The sequence below is a fragment of the Chanodichthys erythropterus genome, chromosome 7 (genome assembly GCF_024489055.1).
Source record: "Chanodichthys erythropterus isolate Z2021 chromosome 7, ASM2448905v1, whole genome shotgun sequence".
Lineage (NCBI taxonomy): Eukaryota > Metazoa > Chordata > Actinopteri > Cypriniformes > Xenocyprididae > Chanodichthys > Chanodichthys erythropterus.
Window position 1 is genome coordinate 22,937,070 of NC_090227.1, and position 26,578 is coordinate 22,963,647.

Below are 26,578 nucleotides of genomic sequence, written 5' to 3' on the forward strand. Positions count from 1 at the left end.
TCATGTGTAGCTAATTGTTGCTATAATTTCTCTGTTACCCATATACGATTATATGCCATGATGATGTATTTCATAAAAAGAAATCACATAAGTTCGTAAGAAAATATTTAGTTTAATTATAGTAATGTAATTTATATCATGATTAGAGGGATGTGGGTGGGCAAGTCATGTAAGGCCAAAGTGAAGTAATGCCAAAACTTACACAACAGTGTTCAGATCATCTTTTCTCCTGACAAAATAAATGTGATGACAATATTTACATCCACTTAATGTAAGCTTTTCCATATTCCAAGCTTGTGAGTCGTGAAAATTATGAAAATAAATCTATTGGATTGTTGGATTTCAAATCAGTAATGGTTGAGGCATCGGAAGTAACAAGTTGTTTTAAGGATGGTACTGTAATATTATTACTGAAATCTTACTAGTAATTAGTTACACTACTAGTTACTGCAAAAAACTTATATTATTACTGTAACTAGTTACTAGTAGTTACATTAGTCAGAGCAGGCATAATTTAGTCTTTTTTGTGCCATAATTTTTTGCGACAGTTTACACAGACTTTTTTTTTTTTTTAGCAGGAACAATCTTAACTTAGCTGCGAATAGATGCCTATTAGATAATTAGGGCTCTGTTAATACATATTGCATACAAAAATGTGAATAACTAACCAAAACCATCAGTTCTAAACGAACTGAATGACTTCAGGCTGATGAGTCAAAAATCTAAGATCAGATGTGCCAAATATATTACAATGTCAGAGTGAGTCTGCTGGCCCGTCCCATGACAAACACCGGCTGTATTAGCGTCATGCATTTAATCACACTGCTTTATGAGCCTTAAAGTTACTAAAGTATTTTGCATGCCTCATAAAGCAGGTAATGCTGAACACGGCAATAACTAGTTGAAACGTGAGCATAAAACATGTTGAGGTCTAAGAGTGTTTGAGAAAAAAAGATGTAGAACTACAAAGACATCGCAATTACTGTACATCCTGGTTTATAATAGATCAGGCTCTGTGCCAATGCTGCGATTCACTATAATATTCATGTAGGGTTTACAATAGATGTTAAATATAACGACAAGGGTGGCGCCTTGTAACTTAAACGTTTTTTAAATGGGAATTTTGGGATATATCCAACATGTTCCTATAGGCTGACACATAAGTTGTACAATGTTTTATAACCCAGCATTTTTGTTTATAGTGCAGACTATAAATTATGCATGCAGCACAAACATGTGTTTCCAGCTGGTATAAACCGCAGCTGGCGCAGTGTGTGCCAAAGTCTATTGCCAGAAGTTGTGTAAGTGTGTGTGTGTGTGTGTCTGTGAAGCTGCCCAGTGGGCGACACATTATGATGAGATGTATTTAAACATGCTCACTGCTTTAGTAAACCAAGTTCACTAGAAAAGAGCAGAACAATTCGTGATCCCTGAATGATTTATACAGCTGAAGTTGATGACACCATCAGAGGAGGTAAATGATGGCAATATATTATTATGTTATGCTTCGTTTCATAAAACAAATAAATGCTGTTCCTCATTCTACTCTCATATATCAGATTCTATGTACCTTGTAGCAGGTATGATGAGACGCTTATAGACCTCTGATGGTAAGTTCACAACATACAGTAAAATACTGGCTGCAATTTCAATGTCATTTTGGTCAATCTTAAAATGCTTGTTTTCAAATAATAGTTCATGTATTTGCATTTGTAAAGGAAACAGTTCATTTAATGAATTTTTAATTATAACATTTAACAGATCAGAATTTCCCTATACAACAATGTATCAGCGTAACCATAGTTTCTACCAAAATACCATAGTGACTAGTACTGCTGTAGAACCATAATAAATGATCAGATCTGTTTAGCATTATACAGCTTAATGTTAGAGTATTTGTTTATGTTACGATGAAAGTTCTACCAAGTCTTGATTCTCCAGTACTACATAGTACACAGTGCGTCTGTCAAGGAGGATTTCAGATAATAATAAAGTAATGACTATAATTAAAAAAAAAAAATAATTAGCCTATGTAGGCTACATCAAAGTTAATCATTATGAAAACTATATATAATGCGGTTGAAGCACTTAAAATCAAGCATTTAACGTGTTTAAATAAGAGTGACAGGCACCCTTGAAGTGAACGAGCGCAGTAAGAATAGCCTCTCACGAAACACTAGCAAACTCAACGCAGCACACTATTGTCTTCAATGCGGAACGTTTCAGGCAAAACTCTTCATATCTCAAACTCTAAACATACCAGCATATTGAAGTACAGCTCAGTACAGTATCTACAGTCATCTGAGTATACAGTATATACTACAGGATACAACTGAATTCAGAAGTTACAGAAAACATCCCGGCAGAAATGCCGCATCCGCACTGCAACTGTCCCCATCCGTTAATGAACTATTATACACACACACACTGAATAAAGTTTGTATCTTACCTGTTTTATTGTGAATTCATAAGTGTCCTATAATCATCATATGCCGAATGTGTAATCTATAATTACACAAAGAGAGAGAGAGAATCAGAACCGCAGAGATGAGAAGAGCGATCCAACATTTGAATCAAGTCACGATAACCGAGACAAACACGTCACACACTGTGTAATATGAGCTGCTCCTCCCCCGCTCTCTCGCTCTCTTTCTCTCTCTCTCTTTCTCGTTCCTGTGAAGATTTGACGCATTTTTAACATCTTATACGAATGTATTTTGAAAAAAAGAAAATAAATAATTTATTTATTGAGGGTATTAAAACCTATTACGACATACAGTGGCCATTTCAAAATATCAAACCAAACGTCATTTATTTAGGCCTTTTTCAAGAAAACAAAAACGAAATGTGCACGGTTAAAAACGATAAAGTGGATCATTTTAATAAAAGTTACTGTGATTCTCGGGACATTCTAAAACGCTTAACGTGGCTTAATGTACAGTGATTTTAATCGACCAAACTCACTAAATATCATGCTAATAAAGTATACTATGTGCAAAAAATCAGATGTGCCCAGAATATAACATAGTATACTTTATTAGTATGATATTTAGTGAGTCTGGTCATTTAAAATCACTGTCTTAGTAGGCTACATTAAGCCACGTTAAGCCTTTTCTTATAACGGTTATAGGAAAAGGTTAAACGTGTTATTAAACGTGTTAAGATCATATTCTGGGCTCATCTGATTTTTTGCACATAGTATACTTTATTAGCGTGATATGTAGTGAGTTTGGTCGGTTAAAATCACTGTCTTAGTAGCCGCGTTAAGCGTTTTTCATGTTAAAAGGTGCTCTAAGTGATGTCACGCGTTTTTAGGCCAAAACATTTTTTGTCACATACAGCAAACATCTCCGCTAGCTGCCTGTCCCCGAACACTCTGTAAAAAAACGCGGTCTCTGTAGTCGCCACAAGCTCCGAAAACGGCAATAAAAACAAACTGGTGCAGCCTGGACCACAAAACATAATAAACATGCTCCAGCCAATAACCGACAAGAATGATTTTAAATGCGCGTTCATGTTTCAGGAAGCACGGAGGGGAGGGGGAGGAGGAGGAGGAGGAGGAGGAGGGAGGGTCTAGCTAGCCTCTGTTTTGTTTGACAAAACTTCAAACGTCAACATGAAGTTACTCCACCCAGGATCGCTTAGAGCACCTTTAAGTGTTTTAGAATGTCCCTGATTCTCTACACTTGTGTGAACTTGACGAGATCTGACAGCCACTAAAAACCACCTAGTGTTTTGGCGGTTTTTAGTGGCTGTCAGATCTCATCAAGCTAAAGTAGCTGTTAAGAAAAAGCCCTGAAACTTGAAAAGTGAAGTTAGTGAAGAGAAAACCCTTGGGTTGATCATGAAATGACATTCATTTAACATGTTTCCAAGTAAAATAGCTAATTCAGTAAAGAAGGAGAAAAATATCTCTCTTACATGAATAAATACTATAAACCTATCATGTTTTTGCACCACATAGTAAATTATACTGTATATATTATAGTATTTACAACACTTTGTTAATGAATGCTATAGCATATTGTAGTGTTAACTATAGTGAACTGATAAACTGTAATATATACTGTAGTATAGTTTTTATATAGTAGCATAATATACCCTATAGTTGTATAAAAACTTACTACAATATTTGGGTAAAGTAATTTGTTTATATTACTATAGTTGTTATATTACCACAGCAACTATAGAATTACCACAACAAATTAATTCAAGTACTTCAGGCTACTGCCTGGTATGGTTCAAAAACACTATAATATTTACAATAAATTACTATAGTATTTTTTCATGACATGTGGAAGAAATACAAAAGCAAACACCTTACCTTATATTTCAACTAAATATGTCTACATAAACTCTGCTCTTTTGGTTTTGCATGTTTCTGTGTCTCCAGCGCTGTGCTCATGGAATGCACTCATGCTGCAGGGCAATTTAACAGAATCTCACGTTAATATCACGTTATTCCGGTTATTCCGTGATTCACGTCACTATACAACGAATGGCACCCAAATGTTGCTTAAAGATGCGAGTAACCATCCAGTATTGTGGACATTAAAGATTTAAACATTAATGAATGCATATAATACATAAGCTCACCTGCCTTTAAAGTGTGTAACTGCACATTTGATCATATTAACACAACATTTGTAATTAGCTTTCAGGTTTAAACACCTTAACCAATTAAAAAAACTGCAAAAGTAGGCCTATACAAAGTATTTGATATTTTTCAGCTTATATTCAATAATAATCAAACATTACTAGTAATCAGTATTGCCAAGTCTGCGGTTTTCCTTCAAAAATTGGCTACTTTTACACTGCCACAGGTTGTTTTCATGTTGATGGGATGAAGCGACCCCACATAAAATGATATTTAGCCCCTGGAATGCAAATTTTACCTGGGGAACCCCGCCAAAAATGTGGATTTTACCCCCCCGGAATGCAATTGGGCTAGTTTTGTTGTGAAAATCTGGCAACCCTGCTGGTAATTCTTGTAACACTTTATTTTGATAGTTCACTTTAGACATTCTACTAACTGTAAGTAACTGCAACTAGGCCTACATGTAAAATACCAGTCTTTAGAGTATACTAGACTGTCTGCTTAATATCTGCTAACATTTTATTTTGATGCTCCATAAACAGACATTCACTGACTGTAACTTTGCAACTACATGTCAACTTACTAACCCAAACCCTAACAGTCTACTAATGCTCTAATAACAGTTAGCTGACATGTAGTTGAAAATTACTTATGGTTAGTAGAACCTCGAAATAAGGTGTAGCCTAACCATAATTCAAATTCAAATGCAAGACACATTACATTTCTGGTTTTTGAAAAACTGTTCATTTGATGGCAAAGACAGAGAATCCTTTCAGCACAACAACCCTAAAAATATAATTGGATAAAAGCATCATCAAACATTAAAAGCCTTTAGTCCCTTTATTCTATCTACATGGCCCTAACTGTGATCCTCCTTGCTGGTACAAAGTGCATAATTTATTCAACCTTTGTCTGCGTGTGTGTATTTAGCTTAATTGATGCTTCTTTAGAAACCTTAAAAATGCTCTAAATCTTTAATTAAATGTTTCTTCATGGTTACTCTGTAACCTGAGAGAGACTGAGCTCCTGTAGGCTGCATCATTCTTTAGTTTCTTCTACGCCAACTGCACTGAATTGTGCGTCAGAATAAAACCAGATCTCTCACACAAACCATGAACTGCATTATCAGGCGCTGAATGTTCATTGCGTGACATTATAAAGCTTCCTTTGTGCTCTTGCATAACTAGTTCGCTGTGAGATGACGTGAATTGGTCTTGTGTATTTCATTCAGTTTGGGTCAATGTTGGACAGTCATTCAGAACACTGCTGATGACACACCAGCAACACAAGCGCTGCATTATGTATGTTTTTTTTTTTAAGAAATTAATACTTTATTCAGCGAGGATCAATTAAATTGATCAAAAGTGACAGTAAAGACATTTATAACGTTGAAACGGGTTTCTGTTTCAAATAAATGTTCTTTGTAGTATTCCTAGTAAAAAAAAAAAAAGTCATGGTTTCCACAGAAATATGAAGCAGCACAACGGTTTTCAACATTGATAATAAGAAATGTTTCTTGAGCAGCAAATCAGCATATTAGAATGATTTCTGAAGGATCATGTGACACTGAAGAGTGGAGTAATGATGCTTTGACATCAACAGGAATAACTTTTAAATAATTCTAAAATATATGTGACCCTGGACCACAAAACCAGTCATAAGGGTCAATTTTTTGAAATTGGAAATGATTTATAGGTCATCTGAAAGCTGAATAAATAAGCTTTCCATTGATGTATGGTTTGTTCGGATAGGATATTTTGCCGAGATACAACTATGTGAAAATCTGGAATCAGACCGAGAAAAGACTGAGAAAATCAGCTTTAAAGTGGTCCAGATGAAGTCCTTAGCAATGCATATCCACTCACAAAAATACATTTTTGATATATTTACTACTGGAAATTTACAAAATACCTTCATGGAACATGATCTTTACTTAATATCCTAATGATTTTTGGCATAAAGAAAGATGTTATTTTTAAAAGGCAGTCACTCCCAACAGCATTAACCAGTTTTTCGTAATTCGATGCTAAGGTAATATAATACCATGTATCGTGTTATAAATGTACACACATTTAAAAAAAAAAAAAAAATGAAAATATAAAAAACTGTGCAGGAATTACGATATTTATGACAGTCTGTGAAAAGGATCCATTAAAAGTCAATTTTGCCAAAATTTGTAGAACAACATTACGTTATTTTAATTCACACTTGATGATTCACACTTTATTCATATTTTACACTTACTACTCACTGCTTTTATTAATCACACGTGTGAATCATCACCTAGTTTATGGGAAATGTTAAATGGATTTACGTTACCAATACAACACAACACAAAAGACCAAAACTAAAATGATCTTGTTATTTGAATCACCACACATGTCCTACATTTTGTGAGCAATCCTATTACTGCATAATTTTACCTCATATAAAAATCTGAATAAAACTGTGACACCCTGGAAAACAAAAGTTATCAAAGTTATTGAAAAATATTAGATAGGTCTAACATTTGTGTGTGTGTGTGTGTGTGTATGTATTATTATTTAATATGTTTTCTTTTATTATTCTGTTTAGACATAGGCCTATCTCAAGATATTTTTGTCTTCATTTAATTTCCTTAAAAAAATTGACCTTTTCAAAAGAGTCTTGTTTCCTTTCTTCCGAAGGTGGCAGTTTACAATCAAAAAACCTAACTTCCTGACACTGACAGTGACTCATTTGACTGTGATCCGACTGAGATCACGTGTAAGCGTGTTTTTAAATGAGTTCCCAAAGCCTCGAGATTCTGGCATCAGTGAAATGTTTAATTACAAAGAAACCCACAGTGACAAAATAGTACAACGGTGTGAAAAAAGCATGAGGACTGTTACAGAACCCGCAGATGCAGAGCGGATTTTCTTCTCTTCTTTTAAAATACTGTAATAGTTTTAATTTAAATGAGACGGCACATTCCAAACGAGGAAAAAAAATAGACAAAAATACTTATAAAAATATGCCATTAGATTCATATGAACAATCGTGGACTGTGAGAACACTATGTACAGAGAAAGGCAATATATACCAATATTTACAATAAACATTGATGACGTCTTTCACCAGAAAGGGCTGAGAGGGTCATTTACAACAGTAAGACTCGACTATCATCACTGATTGATTTAGATATTTGCTTAAAACTTGAAAATGCAGACTCAGTTTATGAAAATAGGATCTTGTTTGTGATAAGAAGTTATTTTCTGATGATTTCCACCGTTCATATCTACACAGATCAAACAATAAAACAAACTCGTGAAATATTCCCATGGATTTCCGTCTAACTTCTCATCCTTCGGGTCATTCAGCGTGTTTTGGATGCAGGTGAGCGAATATTTGGGTGTGTTTGTGACTGACTCGGTTCTTTCCAGACAAACTAAGGCAGCTGAAATTGCTCATTTAACAGGAAGTCGACCCACCTGATGGCGGGCGGCGCAGGCAGAGCGGTTTAGCAGTTAATTGTCTCTCATAAGCGGCCACGTGTAGCTGAAGGGCTGTAACCCGTCTGACTTCATTTTTCCTGTCGTAATCTACTCACAAAAGAGCACAGAGTTTATCTTTCAACTCCAAACTGTATATGTCAAATCAAGGCAGTCTTTAGAAACAACATCCGAGCAATTCCCTTTTCCTAAATTACCACGGTGATGAAAACGACGACTGAAATTACAAAGCTGTCCGTGGGTGAATCTCATGAAACCTGTCAAAAACTTGTCCAGGTTATAATTCAAATTATTTTAATTCAAATGCACTATATATTTTATGACAATTAGTCACATTTCCCCCAAAGATCTCATTATTGTAATGTGAAAAATACAGTACATCTGTAAAATACATAGTCCTACTATAGTGTTTGTTGTACTAAATTTAATTTAAAAAATTGCCTTAAAAGAAGGTTTTACAGTAATGTGAATGAGATTGTTTTTGCATTACAATTTTTAAAAATGAGGGGGAAATGTGCTTAATTGTGAATAAAATAACACAATGCAAAAATCATAAATGCTCCTGAAGATAGACTTTATTTTCTTTATGCAAAATTATTATTTTATATCTTTTGATTTTAGGGTGAAATATGACCAGTCAAATAAGGTTTCCAAAAAATGTTATTAATCTCACAAACGCGACCTCAGTTGAGTGTCAAAATCTTTCAGTAGAGAAAAGCGCCAGACTACCTTATTTATAAATTAAGTGCTATAAAAAAAGACTTAACTAAAAATGAAAAAACATAAATACTGTACAAAAGGATTTTTTGTCACAATACCTATATATGGAATGTCATTGCTGTTCTTTTACATAATATAGTGAATGTCTTATTTTTTTATACATAAAATTGATTTTATAACCAAAAGAATAAAGTGATAGTGTAATAACTCTTGATTGTGAGTTTGTTGGTTATTTGAGTAGTAAAGTGTGTGTGTGTGTGTGTGTGTGGTATAGCGGTTTGTAGGTACTCTAGCCTTATATTGCACATTGGTTACGTAAGATAAACTCTCATCTCGGCACAGACGAGAGGTTTAACAAAAACATCTTCATTCTCGAATCAAATCACAGTCTGTCGAGACCAGTAGTTGACCATAAAAGTGTGCGGACAAAGTGAAGGATGAAAAAAACTCGTCTTTCCCCTCTGTACATCCATCCACGCATTACCCACAATATCCTTCCTGCCTCGTGCGATGCGTTCAAACCTTCTCTCTATCCAACAACAACCGAACAATTCTTTCTTCCTTTCTTACTTCACCTGTTCCTGTTTTTTTTTCTCTTTCTCTAATGATCTTCTCTTCTTCCCTGTGAGGGTTTATACAATCATTTTTCTTCTCTGTCCGCTTTTAAAGCTGCTTCTAAAGTTTCAACACAATATTCAAAAGCGCCCACAGGAAACACCACATGGCAAGCGAGATCTATATTTCACACCAAGAAACAAAATGACATAACACAACGTAACGAAAAACAAACACCCCGTTTGTTGACGTGTTACACGCTTGTACACAACGCATTAGAGAACAGGAAGGGGCGGGGGTTTCGGGGGGAAGTGCGTGGGCTTGTCCAGCGGCTTTTGTCGTGGGGGCGGGGCGTCCGTTACACGCGCCACAGCAGTAAGTGGTTGGTGCTGTCGTCCCGTCCCACCGTCTCGCTGCTATTGGTCAGTCTAAAGTCTTCATAGCCGTCTCCACCGCTGATGACCAGCAGGTTGGATTTGACGGGCAGGAGGGTGGAGGCGCGCCGTCGGGCTGAGTCTCGTCTCTGCAGGCCTCCGCTGCTGCTCTCAGAGTTGTTCTGTGCCGAGTTCACTGTAATAAAAATGAATAAAACACACACATTCATCATTTGATGCCATTTTGTAGCTTTTTATTGATAAGCTATATTTAAAGTCTAGTGTTAAACGGATAGTTCACCGAAAAATGAACATTCTGTCATCATTTACTCCCCCTCAAGTTGTTCCAAACCTGTATGAATTTCTTTGTTCTGCTGTACACAAAGGAAGAATGTTTGTAATCAAGCAGATCTTTCTCCCCCATTGATTTTCATAGTAGGAAAATAATACTATGGTAGTCAATGGGGGCGAGATCTGCTTGATTACAAACATTCTTTTAAATATCTTCCTTTGTGTTCAGCAGAGCAAAGAAATTTATACAGGTTTGGAACAACATGAGGGTGAGTAAATGATAGAATTTTTATTTTTGGGTGAACTAAGCCTTTAACATTCATCTTGGATGCATCCGTTCACTAGTACTAGTCAAAGCAGGCGAGTTTAAAACACTCAAAACTCAATGGTTGACTGACAGGTAAGTAGGCGGTCCTTTTCTGTTGTGTGGGATGCATTAAGACGCATTTACACTACGTTTACACTACAAATGTGATGGTTTGAGAGATGCGATCGCAAAATGATTTGGACCCGTTTTATCTCTGACCAGTTGAGATGGATGTGAATAGCAGGTGTAATTGGGTTCATAATAATCACAGTCTGCTTGTTGAAAAATAAATGTGGGAAATCACAACGGTCAACAGCAGTGCAACTGTAGAAAAGGAAGTTTGGTGTTTTAAATGATACAGCAAATTGTCTAACAACAACAGTAATATGTGTGTTCTAGCTGATTTGAGTGAAATAAAATTAAATGAAATAAAACTGCATAATTTCTTTTGCAGGTCTGTAATTGCATGTTGAAAGTAAAGTTACAAAGTAAAATATCTAGCCTTGCGTTTCGAACTGCAAGAGGTGTTACGGTTTCTTCATAAGTTGAACATGGAAGGCGGTCTGGCGGAAGCTAGGTATTTTACTTTATAATTTGTTAAATATGGATATTTTTCTTACACAAATGCATTGCTTCACTTCAGTAGGCCTTTATTAATGCCCCCAGAACTGTGTGGAGTACGTTTATGATGGATCGATGCACTTTCTTGAGCTTCGTACTCGTTTCCTGTTCATTGCCATTATAAAGCTTTGACGCATCAGGAAATTTATTAATATAATAAATATAGATTGTGTTCATCAGAAAGAAGAAAGTCATATACACCTAGGATAGCTTGAGGGTGAGTAAATCTTGGGGTAATTTCATTTTAAAGTGAACTAATCCTTTAAGTCACTGAAATCTCTGGATTTCAGGTTGTAACTTAAAGGGATAGTTACCCTACAAAAATGATCGCTACACCCAAAAATGAAAATTCTGTCATCATTTGCTCACCCTCAAGTTGTTCCAAACCTGTATGAATTTCTTTCTTGATCTATGAAAGATATTTTGAAGAATGTCGATAACCAAACAGTTGATGGGCCCCATCGACTTCCAAATTATATTTTTTTTCTCCATACTATGGAAGTCATATTAAAGACAGAATTTTCATTTTTGGGTGAACTATCCCTTTAATAACATATAGAAACACAGAACAATGCCTCATTCAGGTTTTCTGTATTTCTGTAATGCATTTATAAATGATTAATATGCAGTTTTGTTGCCAAATCTGTTAATATTACGCACACTGCAATAGGTTGCGAGAAACAAACCTGATTCCGACGTAGGTGGGAAGTTGACATCAAAGCCCTCGGGCAGCTCAATGCATGTGAGGAAGCGAACGTGTCCGGTGTGGCCATGGGCGGAGCCCATGGGGAGGAGGGGAGCACGCACAGTTCCCGGCCCAGTGCTGGAGGACACTGGTGGGATGGCTAGAGTCAGGACCACCCCTGCACTGGTGCCAATCCAAAGCAGGTCCTTACATGCCAGAAGAGCGGTGATCCGCAAACATGCTGCTTTGTGTTGCCGGATAATAGCATCAGAGCCTAAAAGAAAAAAATGAGAAAGGGATTTACTGTATTTGCAAATGGTTTTATAAAATCAGCTTTTAACATTCTACTAACTATAAGTAACTTTGCAAATACATGTCAACTAACTCTCATTAGAGCATTAGTAGACTGTTAGGGTTAATAGTATAAGTCGACATGCACTTGCAAAGTTACTTATAGTCAGTAGAATGTGTGTTGGGGGAGCATCAAAATAAAGAGTTAACAGATATTAGGCAGTCTACTAATACTTTAATGACTGCTTGTTGACAGTTGCAGAATAGAATGTCTATAGTAGACTATTGCTATAAAGTGTTGCTGATTTTTTCCTCCTTGTTTTAGCATGCAGAAGGTGAAAATTATGACTGAATGCACAATAAACAATACCTGCAAGCATCTTGTGCACGGCTGGTGCCACGTCAACCTCTGTGAGGCTCTCATAGGTGGAGGCGTGGTACAGCCGCACATGAGCACTGCCCTGCAGAGCGATCCACACGCCTTTGCCGTAGCTCACCATACTGGTCACACAGCGCCCGCTGTCCTGACCTACTTGGAATGAGTGCTGAAGAAAAAAATAAAATAGATAATGAGACAGAATTTGAAAATTGCATGTTGCTAAAAATGAATAAAGTTGATGAATGTCTATACTTGTGCATGAATGTGATGTCAAGTAGATATTTAGTTGTAATCATCATATTTTAAATGTTTAATCTGTTGATTCCAATAATCAAGTCACATTTATTTATATAGTGCCTTTTGCAATACAGATTGTTTCAAAGTTGCTTCACATTAATGCAGAAAAAATGTGAAAACAGAAAAACAGAAAAAAATACATTGTTAATTTACTAAATTTCATTACTAATGAAACAAATTCAATTTAAGCTGTAAAGCAGCTTTACAGAAAATAGTGTCATTATTCAGTTCAATTTCCATCTAAAGTTAAGAATATAACATATTTAATTCCAAAATTGGAATATCGCATAAAACATTTGCTAATAAAGCACTGTTTCCATCCCATGTGTTCAAGAGAACAAAATCATCACTTTCTAAAAAACTGGCCCAAAATATCTGTAATAAAATGGAAGTTGCTGCAATCGGGGAAGTATGGAACCTGGTTTCCGCCACTAAATAAAAAAAATTAAAAAGGTAATTTTTTCCCTCACAGTTGCGAGTTTATATCTCACAATTCTGACTTTTTTTCTCAGATTTGCGAGATTTAAACTCACATTGTGAGTTATAAAGTCAGAATTGCGTCTTACAAAGTCAGAATTGTGATATAAAGTCAGAATTGCATGATATAAAGTCAGAATTGTGTTTTATAAAGTCAGAATTGTGTTTCATAAAGTCAGAATTGTGGGTTATAAAGTCAGAATTGCAAGACAAAGTCAGAATTGTGGGTTATAAAGTCAGAATTGCAAGACAAAGTCAGAATTGTGTGTTATAAAGTCAGAATTGCATGATATAAAGTCACAATCGCATGATATAAAGTCAGAATTGCGTATTATTGTCAGAATTGCGATGTAAAGTCAGAATTGCAAGACAAAGTCAGAATTGTGTGTTATAAAGTCAGAATTGCATGATAAAGTCAGAATTGCATGACAATGTCAGAATTGTGTGTTATAAAGTCAGAATTGCATGATATAAAGTCACAATCGCATGATATAAAGTCAGAATTGCGTATTATTGTCAGAATTGCGATGTAAAGTCAGAATTGCAAGACAAAGTCAGAATTGTGTGTTATAAAGTCAGAATTGCATGATAAAGTCAGAATTGCAAGACAAAGTCAGAATTGCATGATATAAAGTCAGAATTGTGTTTTATAAAGTCAGAATTGTGGGTTATAAAGTCAGAATTGTGGGTTATAAAGTCAGAATTGTGGGTTATAAAGTCAGAATTGCAAGAAAAGTCAGAATTGTGTGTTATAAAGTCAGAATTGCATGATAAAGTCAGAATTGCAAGACAAAGTCAGAATTGCATGATATAAAGTCAGAATTGTGTTTTATAAAGTCAGAAATGTGGGTTATAAAGTCAGAATTGCAAGACAAAGTCAGAATTGCATGATATAAAGTCAGAATTGTGTTTTATAAAGTCAGAATTGTGTTTTATAAAGTCAGAATTGTGGGTTATAAAGTCAGAATTGTGGGTTATAAAGTCAGAATTGCAAGAAAAGTCAGAATTGTGTGTTATAAAGTCAGAATTGCATGATAAAGTCAGAATTGCAAGACAAAGTCAGAATTGCATGATATAAAGTCAGAATTGTGTTTTATAAAGTCAGAATTGTGTTTTATAAAGTCAGAATTGTGGGTTATAAAGTCAGAATTGCAAGAAAAGTCAGAATTGCATGATATAAAGTCAGAATTGTGTTTTATAAAGTCAGAATTGTGTTTCATAAAGTCAGAATTGTGGGTTATAAAGTCAGAATTGCAAGACAAAGTCAGAACTGCTTGTTATAAAGTCAGAATTGCATGATATAAAGTCAGAATTGCGTATTATTGTCAGAATTGCGATGTAAAGTCAGAATTGCAAGACAAAGTCAGAATTGTGTGTTATAAAGTCAGAATTGCATGATAAAGTCAGAATTGCATGACAATGTCAGAATTGCATGATATAAAGTCAGAATTGTGTTTTATAAAGTCAGAATTGTGGGTTATAAAGTCAGAAATGTGGGTTATAAAGTCAGAATTGCAAGACAAAGTCAGAATTGCATGATATAAAGTCAGAATTGTGTTTTATAAAGTCAGAATTGTGTTTTATAAAGTCAGAATTGTGGGTTATAAAGTCAGAATTGTGGGTTATAAAGTCAGAATTGTGGGTTATAAAGTCAGAATTGCAAGACAAAGTCAGAATTGCATGATATAAAGTCAGAATTGTGTTTTATAAAGTCAGAATTGTGTTTTATAAAGTCAGAATTGTGGGTTATAAAGTCAGAATTGTGGGTTATAAAGTCAGAATTGCAAGAAAAGTCAGAATTGCATGATATAAAGTCAGAATTGTGTTTTATAAAGTCAGAATTGTGTTTCATAAAGTCAGAATTGTGGGTTATAAAGTCAGAATTGCAAGACAAAGTCAGAATTGTGGGTTATAAAGTCAGAATTGCAAGACAAAGTCAGAACTGCTTGTTATAAAGTCAGAATTGCATGATAAAGTCAGCATTGCAAGACAAAGTCAGAATTGTGTGTTATAAAGTCAGAATTGCAAGACAAAGTCAGAACTGCTTGTTATAAAGTCAGAACTGCTTGTTATAAAGTCAGAATTGCAATATAAAGTCAGAATTGCGTGTTATAAAGTCAGAATTGCGTGTTATAGTCAGAATTGCAATATAAAGTCAGAATTGTGAGATACAGTATAAACTCGCAATTCTGAGAAAAAACGTCAGTCTTTTTCCCCTCACAATTCTGACTTTATAACTCGCAATTGTGAGTTTATATCTAAAAAAGTAAGAATTGTAAGATACAAACAATTGCGAAGTCAGAATTGTGAGATAAAAATTACCTCGCAATTACCTTTTTTTTTTACATTTTTTATTTCATTGCGGAAACGAGCTTCCATAGAGAAACCACTGTGGCTCTTTTTTGTAAATCATAAATGTTTTGGTAAACGTGTTTCCATTTTAGTTTATGCGCATGTCTTATCAATTCATCGCATGCATTTTTATGTGCATCTTAAGTTTCCATCCAGGATTTTTACTATCCCCCCCCCCAAAAAAAATATATATAACTAATGTTACAAAGTTAGTGTCATTATCCAGCTCAATTAAATTCAAATTTTGTTCTCGTATGATGGTGTCAATGCAGCTGAATCAAAAAGGTTATTGAATATTCATTGTCTTTTAAATCAAAATGTCTCCTCTGCATGTAATTTGCATCTGACCTCTTGTATTAAAGTGCTGGTGTTGATGATAAGGACCCGGTTCTGACAGCCACACCACAGTTTTCCCGCCACAGGTACCATTTTGGTCACCGGTCCGCTTGGAGAGCCCAAACACAGCGTTTGAGAACTCTGAGGATCCCAGAAACTTCCTGTTATGCAGAAAAAGGATAGAGACTTTTTGTAAATCACTCATATTGATACTAAATTAATCATTCTGAATGAATCTGTTCTCACCTGCTTCCCTCTGATAAACAATGACCTCCCCGTTTGCCAGAGACACAAACACTTTGTTGTCAAGATACCTTGGAATAAAAAATAAAAAAAGATGTTGAGATTCCACACTGACACTGGATAAGTTAATATGGCAACAAATCAATGAGGCAAGCGACTGCTTACAGAATACAGAGTATAGAAGCAGAATGTTGCATCTTCATACTGTTCTTCCGGTTTCTGATGTTGTCTGACGACTGGTACACATGAATGCTGAAAAAAAAAGACAGTGAAATATTCATGATTACAACATTATTATGCTTATGAAACATAACTTTTTTTTTTAACTGGTATAACAAATTTAAGTTACACTATCATTCAAAAGTTTGGGGTCGGTACAATTTTTGTTTTTGAAAAGTCTCTTATGCTCACCAAGGCTGCATTTATTTGATAAAAACATACAGTAAAAACAATAATAATGTGAAATATTATTACAAAATGTAACTTGTTTTTTATTTGAATATATTTTAAAATGTAATTTATTCCTGTAATGCAAAGCTGAATTTTCAGCATCATTACTCCAGTCGTCAGTGTCACATGATCCTTCAGAAATCATTCTAATATGCTGATTTGCTGCTCAAGAAACATTATCATCAGTTTTGAAAACATTAACTGGCTCACAATGGCTTCACCTTACTCACAATGGACCTGTGTTATGTGTACTGTACTTAAGGCTCATGAGACTTTAATCAGAGTAATTATTTACAATATGTAGTTAAAGAAACAAATCAGTTGCATGTTCTCATAAATAAAAGTTGAGCTATAGATGTGTAACTCCAAGCCGTTGAATTATTAGAAAATAAAGCACACCCGAGGTGTGACATCACCACACAAGTTTTCCTTACAAAAATGCAGTATATAGACATGCATCAAGTAAAGTGCTCCCTAAGACATCTTATTGTGTTTTGTTTGTTTTGACTGTCGACCAGCATTGAGGCATGAACAAACACTTCACACCTGCTTGTGTGAAGGAGAGTAAAGGCTTGTATGGAAAGAGACAGGATGCACTGAGGACATGGGCAGGTCTGAGCATGAGATAATGCGTGTCTCACTGGGAACGCGGTAAAGGGGCGGTACTGTAGTCAGATCAGGGTCACCTGAGGTGAGAATTAAACCCCAAACAGAAGGAACAGCAAGGGGACGCTTTGTGCAGTAAAATGTGATTGCATCATTAGGTGCTACTCCCGTTCAGCTTTTAATTAGGCCCGTGGGTTTTAAATGTTGTCTAAACACAAGTTTGAACGCTTATAATATTAGCGTTCATTACATAACAGACCATTCATTTTACATTAAAATAATCAGAACCATCATGAAACTGAAATATGACTGATATACATTTAACTGAATGATAAGTTGAGCATTATATAGGGTTTGTTAATGACTTAATGAAAATTATTATAATATTTGTTTTACCAAAAATATACTTAAAAGTTAACATGGAATTAAAATTGGCCCTTATTTATTTTCTTTTTTTGGTTATAAAGAGTTAGTTCGCCCAAAAATGAAATTCTGTCATTAATTACTCACCCTCATGTTCTTCCACACCGGTAAGACCTTTGTTCATCTTCGGAACACAAATGAAGATATTTTTGATAAAATCCGATGGCTCAGTGAGGTGTCCATTGAAAGCAAGATAACTAACCCTTTAAATGCCCAGAAAGCTACTAAAGACATGTGACTACAGTGGTTCAACCTTAATGTTATGAATTGATGAGGATACTTTTTGTGTGCCAAAAAAATTAAAATAACGACTTTATTGAACAATTTATAGTGATGGGTGATTTCAAAACACTGCTTCATGAAGCTTCAAAGATTTACAAATCTTTTGTTTCGAATCAGTGGTTTGGAGCGTGTATCAAAAGTCATGTGATTTCAGTAAATGAGGCTTTGTTATGTCATAAGTGAAATGTTTCAAAATTTCAGTGGTTCACTTGACTTTGAAAGTATTAATTATCTTGCAGGCAATGGAGGCCTCACTGAGCCATCGAATTTTATCAAAAATATCTTTATTTGTGTTCCGAAGATGAACGAAGGTCTTACAAGTGTGAAATGACATGAGGGTGATTAATTAATGACAGAAATTTCATTTTTGGGTGAAATAACCCTAAGTTTTAGGTGTTCATTTTTAGGCCTATTTCAACAGCATTTAATTTTTAGAGAAAAAAAGTCTTTATCAAAAATAATATTGCTTTTATTTATGCTGATATAAAAAAAACTAAAAAATTTGAAATGTTGCTTTGAAATTAATAAGTTGAAGTAAAAAAAAAAACCTGAATACTGAAATAGATATTAATTAAAGCTAAATAGAATTATTTTAAAAATGTCAAAATTAAATGACTAAATCTGAAAAATACAAAAACAAAAGCTAATTAAAAAAAAAAATTAAAAATACTATCACAGTATATACGTAATGCTAAAATGTCAAAATCAAGTACCGTGCTGTATCACACTCTAATATCACATTACAGAAGTTAAGTGTATTATTCTTGTAAATCCGCCATCATGCATTGACCCACCAGCCGTCCTCTGTCCCGAGCCAGACAGAGCTCTGGTACGCCTCCGGGTCGATGCTCAGCAGGTCTTCCAGGCTGGCACGGGTGAAGGACCCTCGACTGGACCGCCGCATGGCACGGCCGTCCATGGGACTTTCCGCACTGAGCCGAGGGTGCCCGAATGAGTTGGGGACGGGAAACTCTTGTTCCTCCTCGGAGCTGGTGGTCTCTGTGGCCATGTCCTTTGAAACAGCTGCCTCATCATCTGATAGAAACAAATAATAATAAAAAAAACATCATTAATAAGACAAACTGCAAAACAAATGAGTATAAGCTATGCTGCCTGTCAAAAGATTTTTTCATGTTTTTGAAAGAAGTCTCTTATGCTCAAAGATAATAAGCAAATCAGCATACTGAAGACTGGAGTAATGATGCCTAAAAAGATCAGCTTTGTCAAAAGGAATAACATACATTTTAGTATATATTCAAATAGAATAATATGCAGCCTTGGTGAGCATAAAAGACTTATAAAAAAAAAAAAAAAAAACTTAATTATTCCAAACTTTTGACAGATAGCGTACTTTATGTGATTATAGAGACTGTAAATGTGCTTTAACTCACTGCCGAAGCTGGATGAAATGGTGGAATGGGAGGCTTGACTCTGTAGTGTTGATGAAGGGCTGGGAGAGTCTTCATCATCGGTGTCATCGCTGTCGAAAGGAACAAGCTCTGCGGCGGGCACTGTGGGGGGCTCGCTGAGCTCCAGAGACGAGCCAGAGATGCAGATATGGAGCTGGGGTTGTGTAGACGCCGTAGGATTTGACTCAGATGGGGCGGAGGGCGTGGAATGACTGACACGTTCTCTGCAGACAGAATGGACATTTTTGCACATGCAAACCGCATATATGTTTAAAAATCCATTAGATTTTATACAGCTATAGAGGCAAACCTGCTTTATATATCTATAAAGCAGGGGTCAAATCCTACTCCTGGAGGACCACTGTCCTGCAGAGTTTAGCTCCAACCCCAACTAAACACGTGAACCAGCTAATCAAGGTCTTACTAGGCATAGTAGAAACTTCTAGGCAGGTGTGTTGAGCCAAGTTGGAGCTAAACTCTGGCCCTCCAGGACCAAGTTTGGACATCCCTATCTAAATCATCCTTAAAAGTGCAGTATGTAATACGATCAGCTAGTGGTTGAAATGAGTACTGCAGTCCAAATTTAAAATATTGGAAAGAGTTGCTCTTCTCCTCAGACTTGATGCTCGCACAGGTTAGCATATTAAAGGATTAGTTCACTTTCAAATAAAAATTTCCTGATAATTTACTCACCCCCATGTTATCCAAGATGTCCATGTCCTTCTTTCTTCAGTCAAAAAGAAATTAAGGTTTTTGATGAAAATATTCCAGGATTATTCTCCTTATAGTGGACTTCAATAGACTCAAAATGGTTGAAGGTCAAAATTAATTTTAGTGCAGTTTCAAAGGGCTTTTCTAGCGAAACGATCGGTCATTTAAAAAAAAAAAAAATTGTATATGCTTTATAAACACAAATGCCTTACAAACGCCTTCCGTATTCCTCAAAAAGCTTACGCTGGATGTCCTACGCCTTCCCTATTCTACTTACGGAACAAAAGCGGTGCCAGTTCCGTTTTTTCTGCAAGTAGAATAGGAGAATAAATCTGGAATTTTCATCAAAACCTTAATTTCTTTTCGACTGAAGAAAGAAAGATATGAACATCTTGGATGACATGAGGGTGAGTAAATTATCAGGAAATTTTTATTTGAAAGTGAACTAATCCTTTGAGAACATACAACAGGAATGCGCGCAATTGACAATGGAAAGTGACGAGACTTACACTGTAAGCTGATCAGCTAATGTAAACGTTTGCAAGTGGTAATTCAACACTGTGTGCTAACCCCCACAACAGGAAAAAGAACAGAAGAAGCAGATACAATTTACCCATCAACCCAAAACAAGAGTTTAGATGGTAGCAAGAGCTTGCTAGTAGCCTATACGCTGAGTTTCGATTAATTTTTGTGAGCGCTACACAAATTTCACAGAAAGGATACCGGGACGGCAGAAAGTGGCATCATGTTTGTTTGCCTTATTTCACAAAAGCACTATGTTTTGTTTTTATTGTGAGTGTACACAAAAAAAAATAGACAGTTTTGAATGATGTCTTACTCTTATCTGTATGACCATAATCAATGGAGTATTTTAAGTTGTTTCCGTTGTTATAATGTGAGAAAATCATTTGGCATTGTGCCGATTTGTGTCGTGGACAATGTACGACCAACATGCTGACACATATCAGACAACATCACAATGGTACACTTCTGTGTACCATTACACCCCTATATAGTACAGTCCAAAAAATTAATTGGTAGGACTAGAACTGTACTGTTCATTTATATACATTGAAGGATGTTGAAATGATCATGCCACACAAGCAGAGCATCCACATTAGGTGGAAAATAACCTAGAATGTTCTCATTAGCAGTGTGAGCATGTCGTATCTGTATGGGGATTCTCACATACAGTCTCATGGTGTTTATCAACACAGTTCATCTATTATTAGTATTTAACAGGAGGATCTGTCCTGACAGGTGCGTTTAGGGCCGTCGGGTCTCGGGCGAGTCTGTCTCACCTGTTCTTCAGGCCCGGCACGGCGGCGATGCAGATGATGCGAGCGGAGCAGACGGCGATGCAGGCCTCCACCGTGGGCTCGTCTCGAATGTTCAGCAGACACACCTGACCCACATACCCGTCGCTGTTACACACCCACACCTCATATGTGTTCTCTGGACAGCTGTGGCTGGGGGAGGCGCAGGAAAACTGCATCCCGCTGCGGGTCTTCATGATGGGAATGGCCTTCAGGAACTCTGGGTCCCACTGATCTTTGTTCATGGCTGGACAGAAGATAGAAAATAGGGTGCTTTCGATGAATAAGTACAATATGTAAAGCTTATCAGGAATACATAGCATGTATTGTCTTTTCCATTAATATATACACTATATTTGCTGGGCTAATATGAAGTATATCATAAATACAGTATTTATTGGTTTTCTCATGTATATATGCAGTATTTGTTTTTTGTCACAAATAAGCAGTAGTGGCCAAAAGTGATGTCCGGCATAAGAAAATTGACATCTTCACCCTTTATTTAAATGTTATTAAGAATTTGTGAAAGATTTTGTAAGCATATTGCATAGTTGTGCTTCGAGTCAATTGTTTTATTTGTGATAATGCAATGAAAATTGTGCGGACTTATTTCTGGCCAGGATGTCATATAAAGAAAATATGAACTCATGCAAAAACAAGATGGAATCAGTGAAATATAGATAACTGATTATGTTGTAGTAAATTGTATGCTTTTTCCACTGAAATGGATGAATTTCTTTTATGCTTTTTTTGGCCAAATCATTTTGACAGATAAATACCTTTATTATTTTTCATTATTATATATTTTATATTATTATTATTATTATTATTATTATAATACCATTTATCAAGTTTAGTGTCCCTTCCAGACATCACTTTTGGTCCCTACTAGTATTTCTTGGGCTTTGTAACGAATAAAGTGCAGTATAGTTCATGAATATATGTAGTGTATGTAGTGTATGTCTGACCAACGCAGACTGGGACAACCTTAATAATTTTCGTCCCATCTCAAATCTACCCTTTCTCGCTAAATTGCTTGAGCGAACTGTGGCTTCTCAATTATACGCTCACCTCTCTGTCAATAATCTTTTTGAGCCCCTCCAATCTGGTTTCCGCAAATTACATAGCACTGAAACAGCATTAGTTAAGGTCACAAATGACTTGTTAATCGCTGCGGACTCTGGCTGTCTTTCAATTCTTATTCTTCTCGATCTCAGTGCAGCTTTTGACACAGTGGATCATTTTGTTTTACTCAATTGTTTGGAAACTGTTTTTGGTGTTACTGACACAGTATTAAAATGGTTCAAGTCTTTCCTCTCCGATCGAAGGCAGTTTGTGTCCCTGGGGGGATGCAGATCCAAAGTTGGGGCAGTGCAATTTGGAGTTCCCCAGGGATCTGTTTTGAGTCCCTTGCTTTTTAGTATGTACATTTTCCCCCTGGGTCAACTTCTCAGATCCTTGGGTCTTAAGTTCCATTTTTATGCAGACGACACCCAGATTTATATTCATTCAAAACCTGGCGATAATACGGCTGTTGGCTTTCTAGAACACTGCATCTCTGAGATAAAAATTTGGATGTCTCATAATTTTCTCTGTCTTAACAGCGATAAGACTGAGGTTATGCTCATCGGTTCACCCCAACAAATTCGTAAAGCTGATGCTGTAACCTTAATGGTGGATGGCTCTGCTTTGGAGTTTCAAACTAAATTAAAAAATTTGGGGGTGATATTTGATGCAAATTTAACATTTGATCCTCATGTCCAAAATATGGTCAAAACTTCATTTTTTCATCTTAGAAATATTGCACGATTGCGCCCCATGTTATCTTTCTCGGCGGCTGAAAAACTGATCAATTCATTTATCTTTTCTCGTATCGATTATTGTAATGCTCTGCTTGCTGGGGTTTCCAAATCTACCATAAACAGATTACAGTATGTCCAAAACTCAGCAGCCAGAATCCTGACAAGATCCAGGACAAGTGAGCACATCACTCCCATCTTGGAGTCTTTGCACTGGCTACCGGTCAGGTTTCGCATCGATTTTAAAATTCTCATGCTCACCTACAAGGCCTTGAATGGTTTAGCGCCACAATATCTGTCCGAACTTTTAACTGCATACACCCCAAGACGCAATCTTCGTTCTTCTGATTCTGGCTTTTTAATTGTACCTTCTACACGTTTACGCTCTATGGGTGACCGGGCTTTTTCTTCTTTTGCTCCCAAACTCTGGAATGCTCTTCCCAATGAGATCAGACATGCTGACTCTTTTAGTGTTTTTAAATCTTCACTTAAAACTTACTTTTTTAGGCTTGCATACAAGTGATTTTTTTTTTTTTTTTCCTCTTAATTCTGCTCAAATGTATGTTTATTGTATTTATATGTTTCTGTGAAGCGCTTTGAGATATAACTTTAAAGGCGCTATATAAAATAAAGTTTATTATTATTATTATTATTAGTGTGTTTTAGATTTTGCATGAATATATACTATTTCTTGAGCTTTGCATAAATATATATTATATTTGTATATCATATATATCATATATCCCATGAAAATCCACAAAAATACTACATATCCATGGAAATCCCAACCAATAGTTACTTCATGCTCATGGGAGTTTCTGCCAGTGTTACTCTTGGTAAAAGCTAAAACTATTAAAAACTGTTTTCAGTAATTGAAATGAAGCTGAAATAAAATCAAAAACAAGTTCCAGATGAAATATCTAAACTTAAAAACATTTAACATGACAAAAATTAGAAATGTTGCCTTGGCAACTAACTGAAACTAGTAATTTTGGTATTTTCACTTAGACCTATTTATTTCAGTTGGTAAAGCTAAATAGAAATATAAAGCAAAAAATTGGCAAAATCACAATTACTAACACATAAACAAAATATATATTGTTATATTTACTAGTCTGTCTTGTGCTAAATGTTTGCACCAAGTTCATATCAGAAAATTATAACTTTTATTTATTTTTAAGTAATAATTTGATGTGAATTGCTCTCAGATCGCTGTACATTCAGGGTATGGAGCTCTGGTAGTAGACTATTTACCGAGCTTCTTCTTGGCCTCCTCAAACGCCTGCTCAAAGTTACTACGGGCATCAGGGCTGCTGAACTCAAAGATGAAGGTGGTTTCGGCTGAAGCGGTGGTCAGCTCTAGTTTAGTGGGTAGTAACGTCATGCTGAAAGCCAGCGACTGTTTCTCTGCCAGCTCCCGGTGCACTGACGCCATCAGATCCTTTATCACATCATCCAAACTCTGACACACACAGAAAAAAGCAGTTCAGAGAAGTAAAGAGGAAAATATTGCATATAAAAATGCTACAGTGTGCTAATGAGTCTAATTTGAGTAGTTTCTACCAAGTGACCAACATTTTATAGCAACAACAATACAGCAACAAATTTATATGAAGTATTTTATGTTAAATCATTAAGATTGACATACCTGATGGGGGAAACTGAGTGTTTCTGACAGCTTGCTTATTTGTCCAAGAGTGCTGAGATCTTCATCCAGACGGCTGATGGCTTTATGGATGTTTTCTTTGTTAGTGGTTTGATTAGAACCTGTGATGATAAAATGACATTGAGTCAGTAAAACAAAGTCAAACTAAGTATTTTGTTACAAGTAAGTAACAAAATGGGTAAAAAAATAATGGATGAATGAATAGAAAAGAGATAAAGATAACACTAGAACATATTTATCTCCTTAAAGTAATCCAGCAAAGGCTGCAAATTTTAAAGATGAGCACAGGTTTCTATCTGGCTCTGAATCTCATCTTTTCTATTTTAACATGTTATAAAAAATAAAAACATGATAAACATCATGTTATACTGATTGTGAGTGATAATAACGCTACCTTTAACCACCTCCATGTCTTCTAAGGGCAGTTTCCACAGGAACTTATATTTACTCGAGGTGTCAATGACACTAGCAGCGGAATATCTGCAAGAGCAGCAAAGAAAGATTTTAATCATCAGTCGAGAATATTTCCATTATGAGCTTGATAGTTTAAGATCTAGTTTGGCATCTGAAAGGTTGGGGATTCAAATGCCCAATCATGAAAGATAAAGAAAAAAGAGCATTTCTAAAAGAGCATTCACAGTGCATTTTACTACTGTAATGTAATGCATTTCCACATTTTGATTTCATGCCATCCCAGAAATAAGTGTCCTGCAAGTCACTTCATATTAAAGGGATAGTTCACCCAAAAATGAGCCGTATAATGTGTGTAAATGGGAACTAATATTAAATAAAACTTGCTTAGATAAATCCAAATTAAACCCTGTGGCTGGTGACAACACATTGATGTCCTATGACACGAAACGATCGGTTTGTGTGAGAAACCGAACAGTATTTATATCATTTTTTACCTCTAATACACCACTATGTCCAACTGCGTTCAGCATTCTGTTAGTAAGGTCTGATCGCGCTCTCACAACGGCAGTGATGTCTGCTTATACTTCAATGAGTGCTAGACATTACTTCCGTTGTCAGAGCGCGATCAGACCTCACTAAGCGAGTGCTGAACGCAGTTGGACATAGTGGTGTATTAGAGGTAAAAAATGATATTAACACTGAGGTCTGACGGTATCGCCGGCGATACCACCGTGGTTTTTTTCTTATCAGTGTGAAAGAGACTCAAAATACTCCGTCAATGTTGCACATACAATTAAGAGTTATACACCATTTTAATCGGTGGAATATCTTCTTTCATTCGTGTACACTCAGAGTAAAAACAAAATGTTGTGCTTTTTGTAAAATAAAGAAAACTAACATGATGCGTGATCTCTCGTCTCCCTCTGAACGAACTCCAATCTGATAGTTCTCAGAAAATGAACTGTAACTTGGTGAATACTAATGACAAAAAAATTACACTTATGTCTAAAATAACGTTAAGATGTCAGGTTTTAAATCATGTAAGTCTAATCGAAAACAAACCTTCTGTGTTTATGTAATCTGTATGAAAAGAGAGCAATGTCAGAAATCCGTGATTCAGCTCATTATCTGCTAATGCGGCCACACCCAGGGAGCCAGCGCTATTCAGACACAAATTCAGAGGCAATACATGCAGTCATCGTCTCAATCGTGTATTTATTGTCTTGAAAAGTGTTTATCTGGATGTAAAAGTCATGTGCTGCGTCCGAAATCGCATACTTCCCTACTATATAGTATGCGAAAAACAGTATGCGAGGCGATTAGTATGTCCGAATTCATAGTATTCGAAAAACAGTAGGCGAGAAGTACCTGGATGACCTACTGCTTCCGCCCGAATTCTGTAGTAGGCATTCGATGGACGCTGCGCTATCCCGTGATGCCACAGGAGAGAGGATTCTTCATAATTCAAAAATGGCGGAAAGCGGCGATATGCACCTCATTCAAGACC

General features: G+C 35.9%; 2 protein-coding genes and 1 long non-coding RNA gene across 3 annotated transcripts in view; 1 reads left to right on the plus strand and 2 right to left on the minus strand.

Annotated features, from left to right (window-relative positions):
* relt (RELT TNF receptor) overlaps window positions 1–2,927 on the minus strand; it is a 38,409-nt gene extending 35,482 nt beyond the window's left edge. The window contains exon 1 of the mRNA XM_067389921.1: window positions 2,450–2,927. The gene's annotated coding sequence lies outside the window, so the exon portion shown is untranslated. The remainder of the gene's footprint in view (window positions 1–2,449) is intronic.
* Window positions 1,356–21,273, plus strand: LOC137023186 (uncharacterized). The gene is made up of 3 exons (XR_010895488.1): window positions 1,356–1,474; window positions 1,560–1,610; window positions 21,137–21,273. It is a non-coding gene; the product is annotated as an uncharacterized lncRNA (long non-coding RNA).
* LOC137023184 (rho guanine nucleotide exchange factor 17-like) overlaps window positions 3,793–26,578 on the minus strand; it is a 121,079-nt gene continuing 98,293 nt past the window's right edge. The window contains exons 10-21 of the mRNA XM_067389920.1: window positions 25,052–25,137; window positions 24,640–24,758; window positions 24,246–24,453; window positions 21,178–21,439; window positions 19,148–19,389; window positions 18,551–18,791; window positions 16,161–16,247; window positions 15,999–16,066; window positions 15,765–15,913; window positions 12,282–12,456; window positions 11,622–11,894; window positions 3,793–9,912 (exon numbers count right to left, since the gene is read on the minus strand). Of these exons, the coding sequence (XP_067246021.1) occupies window positions 9,701–9,912; window positions 11,622–11,894; window positions 12,282–12,456; window positions 15,765–15,913; window positions 15,999–16,066; window positions 16,161–16,247; window positions 18,551–18,791; window positions 19,148–19,389; window positions 21,178–21,439; window positions 24,246–24,453; window positions 24,640–24,758; window positions 25,052–25,137 (2,122 nt within the window). The 3' untranslated portion in view covers window positions 3,793–9,700. The remainder of the gene's footprint in view (window positions 9,913–11,621; window positions 11,895–12,281; window positions 12,457–15,764; window positions 15,914–15,998; window positions 16,067–16,160; window positions 16,248–18,550; window positions 18,792–19,147; window positions 19,390–21,177; window positions 21,440–24,245; window positions 24,454–24,639; window positions 24,759–25,051; window positions 25,138–26,578) is intronic.